The sequence below is a fragment of the Podarcis cretensis genome, assembly GCF_951804945.1.
Source record: "Podarcis cretensis genome assembly, chromosome: 9".
NCBI lineage: Eukaryota > Metazoa > Chordata > Lepidosauria > Squamata > Lacertidae > Podarcis > Podarcis cretensis.
Window position 1 is genome coordinate 635,665 of NC_137178.1, and position 15,558 is coordinate 651,222.

General features: G+C 49.5%; 2 protein-coding genes across 3 annotated transcripts in view; one reads left to right on the top strand and one right to left on the bottom strand.

Annotated features, from left to right (window-relative positions):
• The window catches only part of WDR54 (WD repeat domain 54), a 307,575-nt gene that overhangs the window by 47,724 nt on the left and 244,293 nt on the right, over window positions 1-15,558 (bottom strand). The gene's annotated exons all lie outside the window — the stretch shown is intronic.
• Window positions 1,461-13,172, top strand: LOC307224313 (retinol dehydrogenase 11-like). Its single transcript, XM_079991080.1, has 6 exons — window positions 1,461-1,739; window positions 3,156-3,395; window positions 5,832-5,921; window positions 7,104-7,292; window positions 10,856-10,965; window positions 12,468-13,172. The coding sequence occupies exons 1-6, from the start codon at window positions 1,586-1,588 to the stop codon at window positions 12,681-12,683; spliced, it is 999 nt and encodes a 332-aa protein (XP_079847206.1). The 5' UTR covers window positions 1,461-1,585; the 3' UTR covers window positions 12,684-13,172.

Below are 15,558 nucleotides of genomic sequence, written 5' to 3' on the forward strand. Positions count from 1 at the left end.
AAGATAGAGAAACCTATAACTGAACCTCCCAGAGGCTCAAGGAGTACCCGCAATTAAAGACTATATTATTTCACTAAAATTTTCGAAACTAGAGCAATGCCGAAAACACAGTGGCGTAGCGTGGGTTGTCAGCACCCGGGGCAAGGCAAGTAATTTGCGCCCCCTAACCCGTGGATTTGCGCCCCCTAACCCGTGGATTTGCCCTAACCCCAGATGTTGCGCCCGGTGCGGCCGGCCCCCCCTGCACCCCCCACCCTACGCCACTGCGAAAACACTTCTTGTTGTATATAAAATTTCTGGATGCTGTTTGACTCCACTCCAGCTCCACCAAGCCCCCACCATGTGCAAACACACATTCCTCTATTTAAAAAGATAGACTTTTGAAAGAAAGAAAGAAAGAAAGAAAGAAAGAGAAAAAAGACTTTTCTTAAAAAGAAAAGTCGAGTGATGCTGAAGTCCTCTGCCTTCTCTCAAAAGGCTGTTTCTCAAAATGCTACTCCTGCATGGGTTGGGGGGCGCTGATCTGGCCCGCCCCACCTCTATGCGAAAATAAATACTTCCTGAGCATTAACAACCCGGGCTCAAAACGGGTGAAAATTGGGCATTGGTTCCCGATGCCCAGCGAAGCCTCAGGAGAAGAGAAGACTCCCTGGAAAAGATCCTGATGTTGGGAAAGATGGAGGGCGCAAGGAGAAGGGGACGACAGAGGACAAGATGGTGGGACAGTGTTCTCGAAGCGACCAGCATGAGGGAGGCAGTGGAAGACAGGAGGGCCTGGCGTGCTCTGGTCCAGGGGGTCACGAAGAGGCGGACACGACTAAACGACTAAACAACACAGACAGGGAGGCGGAGGTGGCGTCGAGAGAAAAGAGAGGGCAAGTGGCACGTGGTGCACATGGTTTGCAAGATACGTGTCGTTCAAAACGTGTTTGCGGGCGGGGGGTGATTGCATTGTGTTCCTTTCGTTATGCATGTTGCGCTCTCATTTTTTGTTTCGATATTGCGCATTGCTCTGAGATCTTTTGATGAAGGACACCACGCGAATATAAAAGGTAGATAAGATAGAGAAACCTATAACTGAACCTCCCAGAGGCTCAAGGAGTACCCGCAATTAAAGACTATATTATTTCACTAAAATTTTCGAAACTAGAGCAATGCCGAAAACACTTCTTGTTGCCGCAGTGTTGCCAAGGATATTAATACCGAGCTTTGTGGGGAAAGGGGAATTTTCGCTGACGGGGGAAGCTCTCCGTTCCCTTTTCTGTCCTAAGGTAACACCTAATAATAATAATAATAATAATAATAATATTTATTATTTATACCCCACCTATCTGGCTGGATTTCCCAATGTAACCCAACGCCCGCACCCACCCGCTGCTGGCTCCCTGCCCAGTGGAAAAGCTGGCTGCTTATTAAACCAGAACTCTGCCCCGGAATAGCAGAGCTGGCACACCTTGGCAACTGCCTTTCTTTGCAGGCGACGGAGCGGAGCGCCTGGCCGGAGCGCCCCGGGGAAGAGTAGCTGCAGGGAACGGCTGCCGGGCGGCAGAACTTGCTCTGTCTCTGGGAGACGCGCGGGGCCCCCATGGAGCTGCTCGCCCTCTGCTGGCACCCTCTCTGGGTGCCTTGCACCCTGGTCCTGTCCGTGGTGCTCTGGGCAAGGAGGGCAGCCTGGAGACCTGCGGCTTGTCCCGTGGACCTGCGTGGCAAAACCGCCGTGGTCACTGGAGCCAACAGTGGTGAGTCCGCAAGATGTGACCCAGACCCAGACCCAGACCCCCAACCTGGTAGATCCTACCTGCTTATCGGGGCTGCGCAAAGGGATTAAGGGGGCATTGAACGCTTCGGGAAACAGAATCCTAGAATTGCAGAACTGCCAAGAATCATTTATTCCAACCTCCTGCAAGACAGGAAACTCAGCTCGAGATTCTAGAGGGTCATTAATCATAAAATTGGGACCCCCGAGTTTCATATAGTCCAAGCGCCCGCAATGTGGAAATCTCGACACACAGTTGTTGCGTGTTTCGGATGTTTCTTAGTGGTTCTGAACTTGTGGGTTATGTCTGCATGGACATGCATTTTCCTTGGCACTTAAAGTACGCGCACCCTAATGCAGTATTATTATAACACCGTGCATGTGGGACTTCAGGATTAACTGACGCAGAAGCTGGAGGGACCCCTGTCGGGTATGATCTAGTTGAGGTTCTTGCATTGTGCAATTGTGTGTGTGCGAAAGAGAGAGGGAATGTTGCAGCAGGACAGATCCAACGATGTACGTAACTCGCTCTCGCAGCAGGAGGCAGCCTGCCTGACCCCCCGCCTAGAAGGCTTTAAAATGCCTGGCAGACCCAGGGAGAAGGGGAAAGTGGGAAGTCCAGAGATTCGGAGGAATCTGTAAAGATGGGTGTTCGTATTGTTATAATGTTATACTTGTAATACAAGTAAAACCAAATTAAAATTATTTCAAACAAACAAACAAAATTAAATAAATGAAAAAGTTTAAATAAATAAATAGTTATGTAAAATAATAATAATAATAAAATAAAATAAAATGCCTGGAGGAGGAAGAGAAGGCTATCGAGGGCTGCTGAAGGGAGCAGAGCTTCTGAGTACCGTATTGGTTGCTGGAGACCCCAGGAGGGGAGGGGGCTCTGCTGCTCCAATCCTATTTACAGGTTTCCCATAATAGGCACCTGGTTGGCCAGGGTGAGAACTGGACGCAGCACTGGATGGCTTCCCTTTGGCCGGATCCAGCAGCCTCTTCTGATTTAGCCCTGCGTGGATTGCTGCGTGCGCCCTCCTTCCTCCCGCCCCCCTGAAATAATGGCTCTGGGGGGGTGTGGCAAGAGCTGGCCCGCGGCTGATGCCTTCGGACTCCGAGGGTCCTCTGTCTAGTCCAGCCCCCGCAATGCCAGAATCCTGCCCATAGCCGTCCACCGACCTTCTGGCTGACAGCCAGACCCACCGACCCCTGGGGGCTTTCCCAGGGAACCCCCACTCCCCTGGGGCAGGTGAGCAGGATCTGGGCAGAAGGGCGGGTCTGGTTGCTCCTGCTGCTGCCAGCTGGGTCAGGGAAGCAAGTCAGGGCCAGGGGGAGAGCCACCCACGAGGCGGGTCCTGGTCCTTGACTCGCCCCCCCCCCGGCTCTGCTGCAGGAATTGGCAAGTGCGTGGCTCTGGAGCTGGCGCGCAGGAATGCGCGGACCATCCTGGCCTGCCGCAGCCGAGAGAGAGGGGCGGCAGCCGTGGAGGAGATCCGCAGGGCCACGGGGAACCCCGACGTCCACCTGCGCATCCTGGACACCAGCTCCATGGCGTCGGTGAGGAACTTCGCCCGGCAGTTCCTGGAGGAAGAGGGGCAGCTGCACATCCTGGTCAACAACGCCGGGACCACAGGTAAGGGGCAGGGCTGGGCGGGCGGCGGCGGAAGGAGCCACCAGGCGCTGGATCGGGCCCCTGCTCGCCTGCGGACCCTCTCCAGGGGGCCTCTAGGAAGCCACAGAGCCTCTAGAACTGTGCTGCCTGCACCAAAGTGTTCTTATTGGCCCCGATTCTGGAAACCCGGGAGGCACCCACAGCGCAGCAGGGCGCCCCAGCCCCTAAGCAAAGGCACCTCTTGGGATCTCCTATTATATATATATTACATGTTAGTTACCGTACAATTTCAGCACTATACATAACACATATTATATTATTATACATACGGATTCCCCACATCTAGCCCTATACCCAACTCACCGTTTCCCCAAATACCCATGTGACTTCCTTCACCCACATGCATGATATCCTTCTGGCTACCTTAAAACTTTAACATTGTGTTCATAATTCTTCATCACATTTAGCAATCCTCTATCTTAAAATTATTGCCTGTTAGCTTAATGAACTCAATCAGTACTTATCCAGAAATTTCTATTGAAGTAATTTTGTGCAATATATTCTTCAACCCATTTCTATTCCTTTCTTAATTTTTGTTTTGATTGCATTCTAACTGACGCTGTCATCTTGGCTAGTTCAATATATTCGCAAAATTTAATTTGCCGCTCTGACATTGAGTCTCCTGTTGGGATCTCCTTGCCGCCTGAGGCTCCTCCTCTTCTTAGGGCTGGTCCGCCAAGGCAAGTGTGGCCAAGCAGCCCTCTGGTACAAGCCCGAGAGGACAGCTGTCCCCTGCGCGCCTCACCTGTCATCCTCCGCGGAGCATCCCTCGGCACGGCACCAAACAACCGCGAAGAGCGTCTTGCTGCGCCGGAAAGACAAGAGGGTGGATTCTCTGGAGCACCAAAGCTGGCTTCTGCGGAGATCCACTCTCTGCTCTTTCAGGTGCTGCCCAAAAGACTCATGCGGTGACCCCTGTTAAAGCCACTGCGAATAATAATAATAATAATAATAATAATAATAATAATAAATTTTATTTATATCCCGCCCTCCCCAGCTGAAGCCGGGCTCAGGGCGGCTAACAACAATAAAAACAGTACAACAGTACAACACAACACTCTAAAATCATTCATTATAAAATTGATTCAAAAGAGGTTCGCTGGGCTCCCGGACCCCGCCTGGCTTGATCCAGCAGCAGCAGCAGCAGCAGCAGGTCTCTCCCGGTGTTGCTGTTTCCTTTCCCTTCTCGCCTCCTTCTCCGAGGAGCTCCAGGCAGCATCCCTCCTTCTCCAGGGCCGGATTTACGCATAAGCTAAACAAGCTATAGCTTAGGGCCCCACTCTCCTGAGCCCCCCCCCTCAAATTAAAGGAAATAACACTTGGATGTACATTTCCAAAAATATAAGATAAAAAACAAATAAAATAAAACCTACAGACAGCAACAGTTGTTTTGTTTTGTTTCGTGTATGGACCAATTAGGTCCATAAATTACCATATATCAGGGGTAGGCAACCTAAGGCCCGTGGGCCGGATCCGGACCAATCACCTTCTCAATCCGGCCTGCAGACAGTCTGGGAATCAGCATGTTTTTACATGAGTAGAATGCGTGATTTTGTTTAAAATGCATCTCTGGGTTATTTGTGGGGCATAGGAATTCGTTCATATATTTTTTTCCAAAATATAGTCCGGCCCCCCACAAGTTCTGAGGGACAGTGGACCGGCCCCCTGCTGAAAAAGGTTACTGACCCCTGCCATTTAGCATACAGTGGTACCTCGGGTTACATACGCTTCAGGTTACATATGCTTCAGGTTACAGACTCTGCTAACCCAGAAATAGTACCTCAGGTTAAGAAATTTGCTTCAGGATGAGAACAGAAATCGTGTGGCAGCAGCGGGAGGCCCCATTAGCTAAAGTGGTGCTTCAGGTTAAGAACAGTTTCAGGTTAAGAACAGACCTCTGGGATGAATTAAGTTCTTAACCCGAGGTACCACTGTATATTCAACACAAAAAACAGCGACAATTTATTGCTGACAAAGGACAGCTGGACATATAAAGAGCCCCATTATTTTCAGTAGCTTAGGGACTTATCAAACCTAAATCCGGCCCTGGTTCTCCCCCTCCTCATGTCATCCCCACAACAATAACCCTGAGAGGTCGTGTCTGGCCCCCAAGATCACCCAGGGAGCTTCATGGTCAAATGGTGGAGATGCAAACTCCGGCCTCCCCGGTCCTAGCCCAACTCTAAGCATTGCACCACACTGCCTCTCTCTCTCTGCTGGTGCCTTTCCTTGGTGTCTGCCCCAGGGGAGACTTTTGGCAAGGACCTCACTTATGCCCATTTCAGGGAGTGGAAGGAAGACCTTGGGCTGGAGGGTGTCAGCCCCAGCCCCGCTTGCCACCTGGGCAGGTGGGCTGTCTGTCTGTCAGTCTGCTCCCCATCTTCTCTCTCCCTCCAGGTTTGCCGTGCACGGTCACCCCCGAGGGACTGAGCCTGATATTTGCCACCAACTACCTGGGCCACTTCCTGCTCACCAACTTGCTTCTAGGTAAGGCCACGCATCTCTTCCCCCTCCCAGCCCCATAGCTTGACCCCCAGGGTTATCTGTGGGGATTTAGGAGGCATCGAGAGCAGTGGTTCCCAAAGTGGGGCAGGGATATCGTCTCCTGGAGGGATGGGGTTCTCCCTAGGGGGTTGCCAAAGGTGTAAAGGCTTTGAAAAAACTGGCATTGCTGGATCAAGTGCCTCCGTTTTCTTAAATTAATTAAACAGAGCAGATTTCATTGGATTTCAAATAAGCATGGAATTAATTGGTTCATGTTTTGAATTTTATTGCGTTATCAATAAAATTGGGTCGTGCCAAGCGCTCTTCCAAGCTATTTATTTATTTAATAAAAACTATTCCCCGCTTGATTCTAAAAAGAAGAAAAGCAGTGGCTTAGGAAAAGAGGACGCAAGAAAATCGAGGAGAAATTACAACAGCAAACAATTAAAACGCTAAAACAGATTTTCAGATGATGTTAATAATAATTATTTTTTGTAGGTGGAGAAGGGCTTGCTGGGGATCAGTTTATGGAATCAAGTTGGGGGGGCAAAAAAGTTTGGGTGTTGACCGCCGAGCTATGGGAACTCTTCCCCGCTAAGAAAGTGGGTCTGCTTGGGGAAGCAGCCGCTGGGGGACAGTGAGAGAAGTGAGTGTTGCGGGACAGGGGCAGGGGCTGAGCCCGGCCCCGATCCCTCCCGATTCCCCGGTAGGTAGAGGAGGGTCTTTGCTTCAGCCCATCACACTTTTTAAAAAGTTTTTTAAAAAAAATAAATTTATTTGCTTTTTCAGATTAACTTTTGCAGTCCCATATCCAACATACAATATAGAAACAATATTCCCAATAATCTCTTGGATTTCCCTCCTTTGTGGGTCCTGTTATTAATAATTTCCTGCTGCATTTTTTATGATAATCCAAATCTTTTACCTCTCCATTGCGTCCAAAATTCACCATTAAACTACAAGTGTTATTCCAATCCTACCAAAGATTTTAACTGTTTACAGTGGTTTTAAAGTTAAATTATCAATGTTCCCTGTTCCCTATTAAAACTGTGGTCTTCCTGATTTCTGATTCTTCCGGTCATTTTAGCTATTTTGGCATAATTCATCACCTTGATCTGCCATTCTTCTCTACCTACCAGCCTGTCACCCTTTGTGCCCCCTTTTTGTGTCCCCCAAACCCCGCAGTCGCCATGAAGGCCTCGGCCCCTTCGCGCATCGTCAACGTCTCCTCCTTCAAACATCAGGCGGGGGAAGTGAACGTCCAGTTCCTGAGCGGAAAGGAGCAGCCGAAGAACTTCAACAAGGCCTACAACAGCACCAAGCTCATGAACGTCCTCTTCACGGTGGAGCTGGCCCGGAGACTGCAAGGGACGGGTCAGCGCAATGCCCTTCCCTCTCGCGGTTAGGGGTCGCGGGTGGCGCTGTGGTCTAAACCACAGAGCCTAGGGCTTGCCGATCAGAAGGTCGGCGGTTCGAATCCCTGCAACGGGGTGAGCTCCCATTGCTCGGTCCCTGCTCCTGCCAACCTAGCAGTTCGAAAGCACACCAGTGCAAGTAGATAAATAGATACCGCTCTGGCGGGAAGGTAAAGGGCATTTCCATGCGCTCTGGTTTCCATCACTGTGTTCTGTTATGCCAAAACAGTTTAGTCCTGCTGGCCACATGACCCGGAAAGCTGTTTGTGGACAAACACCGGCTCCCTCGGCCTGAAAGCGAGATGAGGGCTGCACCACATAGTTGCCTTTGACTGGACTTAACCATCCAGGGGTCCTTTACCTTTACCTTTGAGGGGCTGCCCTGTGGGTGGAAATCCTAAAATGGTAGAGTCCAAGCATCCCCCACCTTTGGCCCTCCAGATACCTTCTTGACACGCAGAGAAGATAAGCTGCGTTCTGTTCTTCTGCCATTCATTATCTGGGCCCATAACCAAAAATGTCGGGATCTCCGCTCAGCCAAGCTGATAAAGCGCATTTTCTTCCCGAGCCTTCAGAGTCGTCTCCCGATGATTAACTGACAACCTCAAGCCTTTGATGAGGCTCCAAGGCACGTCCTCCCAGCAGAGCATTAAAACAGCATGCAGAAGTGATGAGATTTATGGCTACATTTTAAAGAGTTTTATTTCTAAACTACGCAGAACAGAAAAGACGCCCTCTCTCTATGAAAGCAGAGAGCAACTGAACAAAGGAACAAAGGAATCAGGGAACCACACTAACGTCACATCCCATCTCCTACCCGTGAGACTCCAAGAGTCTGGACTGTCTCTGGAATGTAAACAGTGTCCTGTGACTCCGCGCAGCTGCACAGCGAGAAGAACAGAAACTAACAGTTTTGGCCTACAACTCCCATGATCCCTAGCTAACAGGACCAGTGGTCAGGGATGATGGGAATTGTAGTCCAAAACATCTGGAGGGCTGAAGGTGGGGGGTGCCTGATCTAGTCCAACCCCCTGCAATGCATCTCTGAGATGCCCCCCCAAACCTTGTTTGGAAGCACCCAAGGAAGGAGAGCCTGCTACCTTCTGAGTAAGAACATCAGAAGAGTCTGGCTGCTGGATCAGGCCCAGTGCCCATCCAGTCCAGCCTCCTGCTCTCACAGTGGCCAAGCAGGTGCCCAGGATGGGAAACCTGCAATCAGGATTCGAACACAACACTCTCCCCTCTTGCTGTTTCCAGCAACTGGGACGCAGAGCATTGCGGCTTCCAACTGAGGAGGTAGAGCCATTGATAGCTTTAAGGACTTCAAGGCCCCCCATCCCACCCCACAATTACTTCAAGGTGGGCAACTGGCATCCAGCCTGACCTTGGCAGACCACCCAGACAGGTGGGTGGTCCCGTCCAGGTGTCAATCACATGGCGCAACTATGACCCATTTCCCCACTGGTCAGTGCTGACTTTGAGCTGCGCTTTCTGCTGGGATTGGTTGGCCATGAAGGACTTGGGCCAGTTCCAAGGAGCTCAGAGTGGCAGACACCCCCCCCCCCCTCTTGCCAGTCACAAAACAGTGGCAGGACCCCCCCCCTCCAGCTCCAGCATCCCATCAACATCACTTTGCATTGTGGGATATGTTTGGGAAAACATTTTTAATTCAATTTTTATTTCTGGTCTGCTCTTGTGAAATATCACCCCATCACATTTTTTTTACAAAAGCAAAAACCATGGAGAGGAAGCTAGCATTAAAAGTTTGGGGCAGCGCTCAGCAAAGCTCCCCTGTGACTCAGAGCCTGAAGCCACTGCTGGTTGCGCATGGAGCTACTCTTGGGGGGCCCACCTAGACATGGAAGCCCAGATTTTGTTGCAGACGCGCCCCTTTGCCCCCGGACCACGATCCCCTTTCTAGGTGTGAGTGGGATAGGATTCTCCTCCCCACTACCTGCTGCCAACGGGCTGGGAAGACAGAGAAAAGTTTTCCCTCCCTCTCCCTTCACACTAGAAACTCGTGGCCGTCCAACGAAGCTGAATGCTGGAAGATCTGGAACAGATGAAAGTCCTTCATGCAGCACAGAGTTGAACTCTGGAACTCCCTGCCACAAGAGGCAGGGATCGCCACCAACCTGGGTGGTTTCAAAAGAGGATTGGACAAATTCTTGGAGGAGGAGGGGGCTCTTGAGGGTTGCTAGCCAGGGGGGCTCTGCTCAGCCTCCACACTTGGAAGCCGAAATGCCTCTGAACCCCAGTTGCTGGAAAACGCCGCGAGGGTGGGGGGTTGTGGACTCCCAAGCACAATTCAAAGTGTTGGTGCTGACCTTGAAAGCCCTAAACGGCCTCAGCCCAGTATACCTGAAGGAGCGTCTCCACCCCCATCGTTCTGCCCGGACACTGAGGTCCAGCACCGAGGGCCTTCTGGCGGTTCCCTCCCTGCGAGAAGCTACAGGGAACCAGGCAGAGGGCCTTCTTGGTGGTGGCGCCCGCCCTGTAGAACACCCTCCATCAGATGTCAAGGAAATAAGCAGCTATCTGACTTTTAGAAGACATCTGAAGGCAGCCCTGCCTAGGGAAGCTTTTAATGTCTGATGTTTTATTCTGTATTTAATCTGTTAGGAGCTGCCCAGACTGGCTGGGGAAACCCAGCCGGATGGGCGGGGTATAAATAATAAATTATATAATGATAATGATAATTGGTATTTATTTATTTATTTATTTATTTATTTTAATAATAATAATAATAATAATACCACCCCACCCATCTGGCTGGATTTCCTCTCTGGAAATCCACTCTGGGTGGTTTCCAACAAAACACTAAAATACAATAACCTATTAAACATTAAACATTAAACATTAAAAGCTTCCCTAAACAGGGCTGCCTTCAGTTGTCTTTTAAAAGTAAAATAGTTGCTTATTTCCTTGACATCTGATGGGAGGGGGTTCCACAGGGCGGGTGCCACCACCGAGAAGGCCCTCTGTCTGGTTCCCTGTAACCTCTGCTTCTCGCAATGAGGGAACCACCAGAAGGCCCTCGGAGCTGGACCTCAGTGTCCGGGCAGAATGATGGGGGTGGAGACGCTCCTTCAGATATACTGGACCGAGGCCGTTTAGGGCTTTCAAGGTCAGCACCAACACATTGAGTTGTGCTCGGAAACGTATGATTACTTCTCTTTGGGGCAACTGAATGGTCACTGAGAGAACGGGAGGCTGGTGTAGATGGGCCCCCCCTCGGCCAGATCCAGCAGGCTCTTCTCGTGTTCTAAGGTGGATCACACCAGCACGCTTGGGCCATGTATCGTGGGAGGGTGGGGCCCCAAAATGTTCACATTTCTGGATTGCTCTAATGATGGACTTTTCTTGCACACGGACCCAGGCTGGTTGCCCCCTGCTCAAGATCTCTCACTCTGTAATGATCCAGTCAGAGATCTGCCCTGCTGCCAGCCAGGGGTGGCAGAGCTGGGCGCTGCGTGCCCCCTGCCCTGGCACTCGGTGACTGAGGACCCGCTTCCCTTGCAGGAGTGACTGTCAATGCTCTGAGCCCAGGAATCGTCCACACGGAGATCATGCAGAACTTCAGCTGGTGGGTTCGCCTCCTCTTCCATCTTGTGGGCATCCTCTTCCTCAAGGTGAGATGGGACGGAGGCTGGTCCTTGGGGGCAGCCAGTCGCTGCCTCCCAGAGCCTTAGGGTCTAGCCTACCCCACAGGGTTGTTGTGGGGATTGAATGAGGAGGGGGAGAAGAACCGTGCGCACCACCTTCAGCTCCTCGGAGAAAAAGGTGGGATAAAAGAGCAAAAACAAATATAATAAATAAAGCCGAAGAAACCAGAAGTGCAAAAGTCAGCGGGGGCAGAGACTTTGCCAGTTCCCAAGGTCAGCCAGTGTCAAGTGAAGGGGGGATTTTAACTCTGGTCTCTCCCAGGTTCTAGTCCGACAATAAGCTCTGGGTGCCCTTCCATCTGTTGTTTAGTCGTTTAGTTGTGTCCACCTCTTCGTGACCCCCTGGACCAGAGCACGCCAGGCTCTCCTGTCTTCCACTCCCTCCCGCAGTTTGGTCAAACTCATGCTGGTCGCTTCGAGAACACTGTCCAACCATCTCGTCCTCTGTTGTCCCATTCTCTTTGTGCCCTCCATCTTTCCCAACATCAGGGTCTTTTCCAGGGAGTCTTCTCTTCTCATGAGGTGGCCAAAGTCTTGGAGCCTCAGCTTCAGGATCTGTCCTTCCAGTGAGCACTCAGGGCTGATTTCCTTCAGAATGGAGAGGTTGGATCTTCTTGCAGTTCATGGGACTCTCAGGAGTCTCCTCCAGCACCAGAATTCAAAAGCATCCATTCTTCGGCGATCAGCCTTCTTTATGGTCCAGCTCTCACTTCCATACATCACTACTGGGAAATCCAGAGCTTTAATTACCCCTCTTCTGCAAGCTGAGTTGCATCCCGTCTTCCAACAGAGGCAGTTTATTCCTATCCGTTATCTGTTCTGCCCCTCCCTTCATGTTGTTGCCCTGGGGTGAGATGAGGGAGGGAGGGCAACCTGCCCGCAGATGGATCCCTGAGTGTGATGGATGCCCCTCTCCCGCCTCTCACCTGCCATTCTTGTTGCAGGACAGCCTTTCTCCACCTGTGGGTCCCCAGATGTTGTTGAACTACAACTCTCATCACCCCTACTAGCAAGGCCAGAGCTCAGGGATGATGGGAGTTGTAGTCCAACAACATCTGGGGGCCCACAGGTGGAGAACGCCTGCTGCAGGACATCTAACCCAGGGCGTCCTCTCCCCCCGCCCTTAGCATACAAAGCAGAAGCTGGGGGTGTTTAGCCTGGAGAAGAGAAGGTGCAGAGCCCTCTCCAAATAAGGGCTTCCCCAAGGAAGATGGAGAAAACCTGTTTTTTTGCGACTCCAGAGGGCAGGACCCAAACCATGGCTCCAAATGGCACGAGAGGAGATTCCGACTGAAGGGACTCCCTCGGAAATGGGTGGCCCATCTCTCCTTGGAGGCTTTCAAGCGGTTTCCTCCGCTGTGATTCCTGCATCGCAGGGGGTTGGGATGGATGACTTTTAGGGGTCCCTTCCAACTTGACGGCTCTGTGTTGTGGAGCTGGCTGACCCTCTTTCTTTGCCTCCTCCCCAGTCGCCCACGCAGGGCTCCTTCAGCACCACGTACTGCGCTGTGTCCGAGGAAGCGGAGGGCATCTCGGGGAAGTACTTTGACAGTGATTGCAGGCTGGCACTGCCCTCGGCCCTCGCCAGAGACCCCGCCGTCGGCCGCAAGCTCTGGGAGGCTTCGGAGAAGCTGGTGGGCCTGGATGATGGCGAAAGGGAGCCTGCCAGCCGCAAGGTGGCCTAGGCTGGCCCTCGAGAAGGAAACAGGGATTCACGCTGCTCCCTAGGGTGCCAGGGGAGGACTCATGTCTGCCAGCAACGATCCTGGATGCTCGCTCTGGTTTTTCCCTCACCTGGCCAGGTTTCGGAGACTGTTTGGGGTCTCTGCAGAACCAGCCGCCTCCTGCTGCTCTACCATGCGGGGAAAGACCAGAAATTCCTTTGAGGTTAGTGTGGTCTAAAGAGAGACATGAAAGGATCCGTGCATCGTTTTGCCCCTAGCAACCCCTTTCCTCCCAGTTTCTTTCCCTAGCAACCAGGTTTCCTTAGCAACAGTCTTCTTTATTAGACGGGCTCTGAAGGAGAGAATGGGTCTGGCTGTTACTCTGCCCAGGTGGCTGAAGAGCAGAGAGGAGGAACGGCTGATTCCCTGTAGAGTTTCACCTTCTTTTCCTTCGACTAGTCCTTTTATCAGCTGCGATATTGTAATTCTTCAATAAACCCTTTAAGCAGAGCTGGAGTGTGTGAGGTGTTTCTTTCCACGTGGGTGAGCTGAACTGAGAAATGAGATTCTGGAAGACTTTCTGGGTGACTCTGCAGACTGCAAAAGGAACCCCAAACGATGGTGACACTGGCATTTGGTACCCCATTCAGTTTGGCGGGACGGCCAGTCCATTTTCAGACACCAGTCAGAGTTTAATAAATGGCGTTTATTAGCATTGCAGTGCAGTTCATGACTCCACACCCCCTTTGGCGAAGGGAGAAATGGGGTGCAGAACAGAGGAATATATCAACTTATTTTCTCCAAACAAAGTCCTGAGTGCTGAAGAGGCAGAGACCATCTTGGCTGCCTCTTAGAGCAGATGCAAATATTCTACTTCTGCCGCCTGCGATGAGCCAGGATTGGCAGCAGTGGATATTGTCAATGCTTATCGTACTCTTAATATTCTCTAGCCAACTGTGCTGTTCTAAACAGGCTGTTATAGGAATTCCAAGGTCTTATATATATATATAAAATAAATGTTCATAAGTGTACAAGGTAAACACATACATAAGTATATAAACCACGTGTCTGAAGTTGTACAGGAGAGAAATCCTGAAGCCATCTTGACTCCTTCAGTGACCTCAAATATTCCTCTGCAGTAAGGGAGGCAAATTGCTCACAAATCCTGTCTTAAGGGTGTATTTTTGTATGAATAGGGTGAGCCTGTGACCTGGAGTCATAACTAGGTATTTACCATCACAAAAGAACAGCTAGGCTGCCCAAGTAGAGCAATCAGTGACCATTATCAGGTATCCTGGCAGACAGGTTTTCTGCTGTAGACCACCTCCTTCTGTGATGTTGTTTTTGGGGGTGGTCTTGAGCTACAGGGGAGGCAATTTCAAAAGTCTATATAAGGGCTTGCGCACCATTGGTTAAGGTTACCAGATTTTTTTTTCAATGAATCCAGGGACACTTTTCAACTTCAATTGATTTTTTTTTTTAAAGATATTTATTAAAGTTTCCAGTTTAATACAAAAAAAAGAAAGTGCACAAAAATAACAAAAATACAAAAATACAAAAATACACAGTTAAAACAAAACAAAACAAATGTAATTCCCGTTACTTATTTCCATTACCTTATATCCCAGACCTCCTCTCACCTCCCCCCTTTGTATTCCAATTCAAATTCTTAATTCCGCAAATCCTTATTATAACTTAATGTAACTTATTTTAGCTTATTACTCAACCTTCGCATTACAGCTGGTAACCACTTAATTTCTGTCAAACATCATTCTAACATTCCTTAATTTTGCAATATTTCTGTAAATAGTCTTTAAATTTCCTCCAGTCCTCTTCCGCCGACTCTTTTCAATGGTCTCGGATTCTGCCGGTGATTTCTGCCAATCCCATATAATCAATCATCTTCATCTGCCATTCTTCCAGAGTGGGTAAATCTTGTGTCTTCCAGTATTTTGCGATGAGAATTCTTGCTGCAGTTGTCGCATACATAAAAAAAGTTCTGTCCTTCTTTGGCACCAATTGGCCAACCATGCCCAGGAGAAAGGCCTCTGGTTTCTTCAGGAAGGTATACTTAAATACCTTTTTCATTTCATTATAAATCATTTCCCAGAAAACCTTAATCCTTGGGCACGTCCACCAAAGGTGAAAGAATGTACCTTCAGTCTCCTTACATTTCCAACATTTATTATCGGGCAAATGATAGATTTTTGCAAGCTTGACTGGGGTCATGTACCACCTATAAATCATTTTCATAATATTCTCTCGTAAGGCATTACATGCCATAAATTTCAAACCGGTGGTCCATAACTGTTCCCAGTCAGCAAACATAATATTATGTCCAACATCTTGTGCCCATTTAATCATAACAGATTTCACCGTTTCGTCCTGAGTATTCCATTTCAGCAGCAAATTATACATCTTTGACAGATTCTTTGTTTTGGGTTCTAACAATTCTGTTTCTAATTTCGATTTTTCCACCTGGAATCCAATTTTTTTATCCAATTTATAGGCCTCCATTATCTGATAGTAATGAAGCCAATCTCGCACTTTAGTTTTTAGTTTCTCAAAACTCTGCAATTTCAGTTTGTCTCCCTCTTGTTCCAAAATTTCCCAATATTTTGGCCAATTGGACTCCATATGAAGTCTTTTAAAAGCTTTCGCTTCCATTGGTGACAACCACCTTGGGGTTTTGTTTTCCAGTAAGTCTTTATATCTTATCCAAACATTAAACAATGCTTTCCTGACAATATGGTTTTTAAATGCTTTATGTATTTTAACCTTGTCGTACCACAAATATGCATGCCACCCAAAAGCATTATCAAATCTTTCTAAGTCCAAAATGTCTGTGTTCTCAAGAAGTAGCCAATCTTTCAACCAGCAGAATGCTGCTGATTCA

What these genes read in the sequence shown, in the direction of transcription:
- LOC307224313 (XM_079991080.1), top strand. Translation starts at nt 1,586, where the DNA reads ATGGAGCTGCTCGCCCTCTGCTGGCACCCTCTCTGGGTGCCTTGCACC. An exon ending in CAACAACGCCGGGACCACAG is followed by an intron (nt 3,396 to 5,831) that starts GTAAGGGGCAGG and finishes CTCTCCCTCCAG; the next exon opens with GTTTGCCGTGCACGGTCACC. An exon ending in TGGGCATCCTCTTCCTCAAG is followed by an intron (nt 10,966 to 12,467) that starts GTGAGATGGGAC and finishes CCTCCTCCCCAG; the next exon opens with TCGCCCACGCAGGGCTCCTT.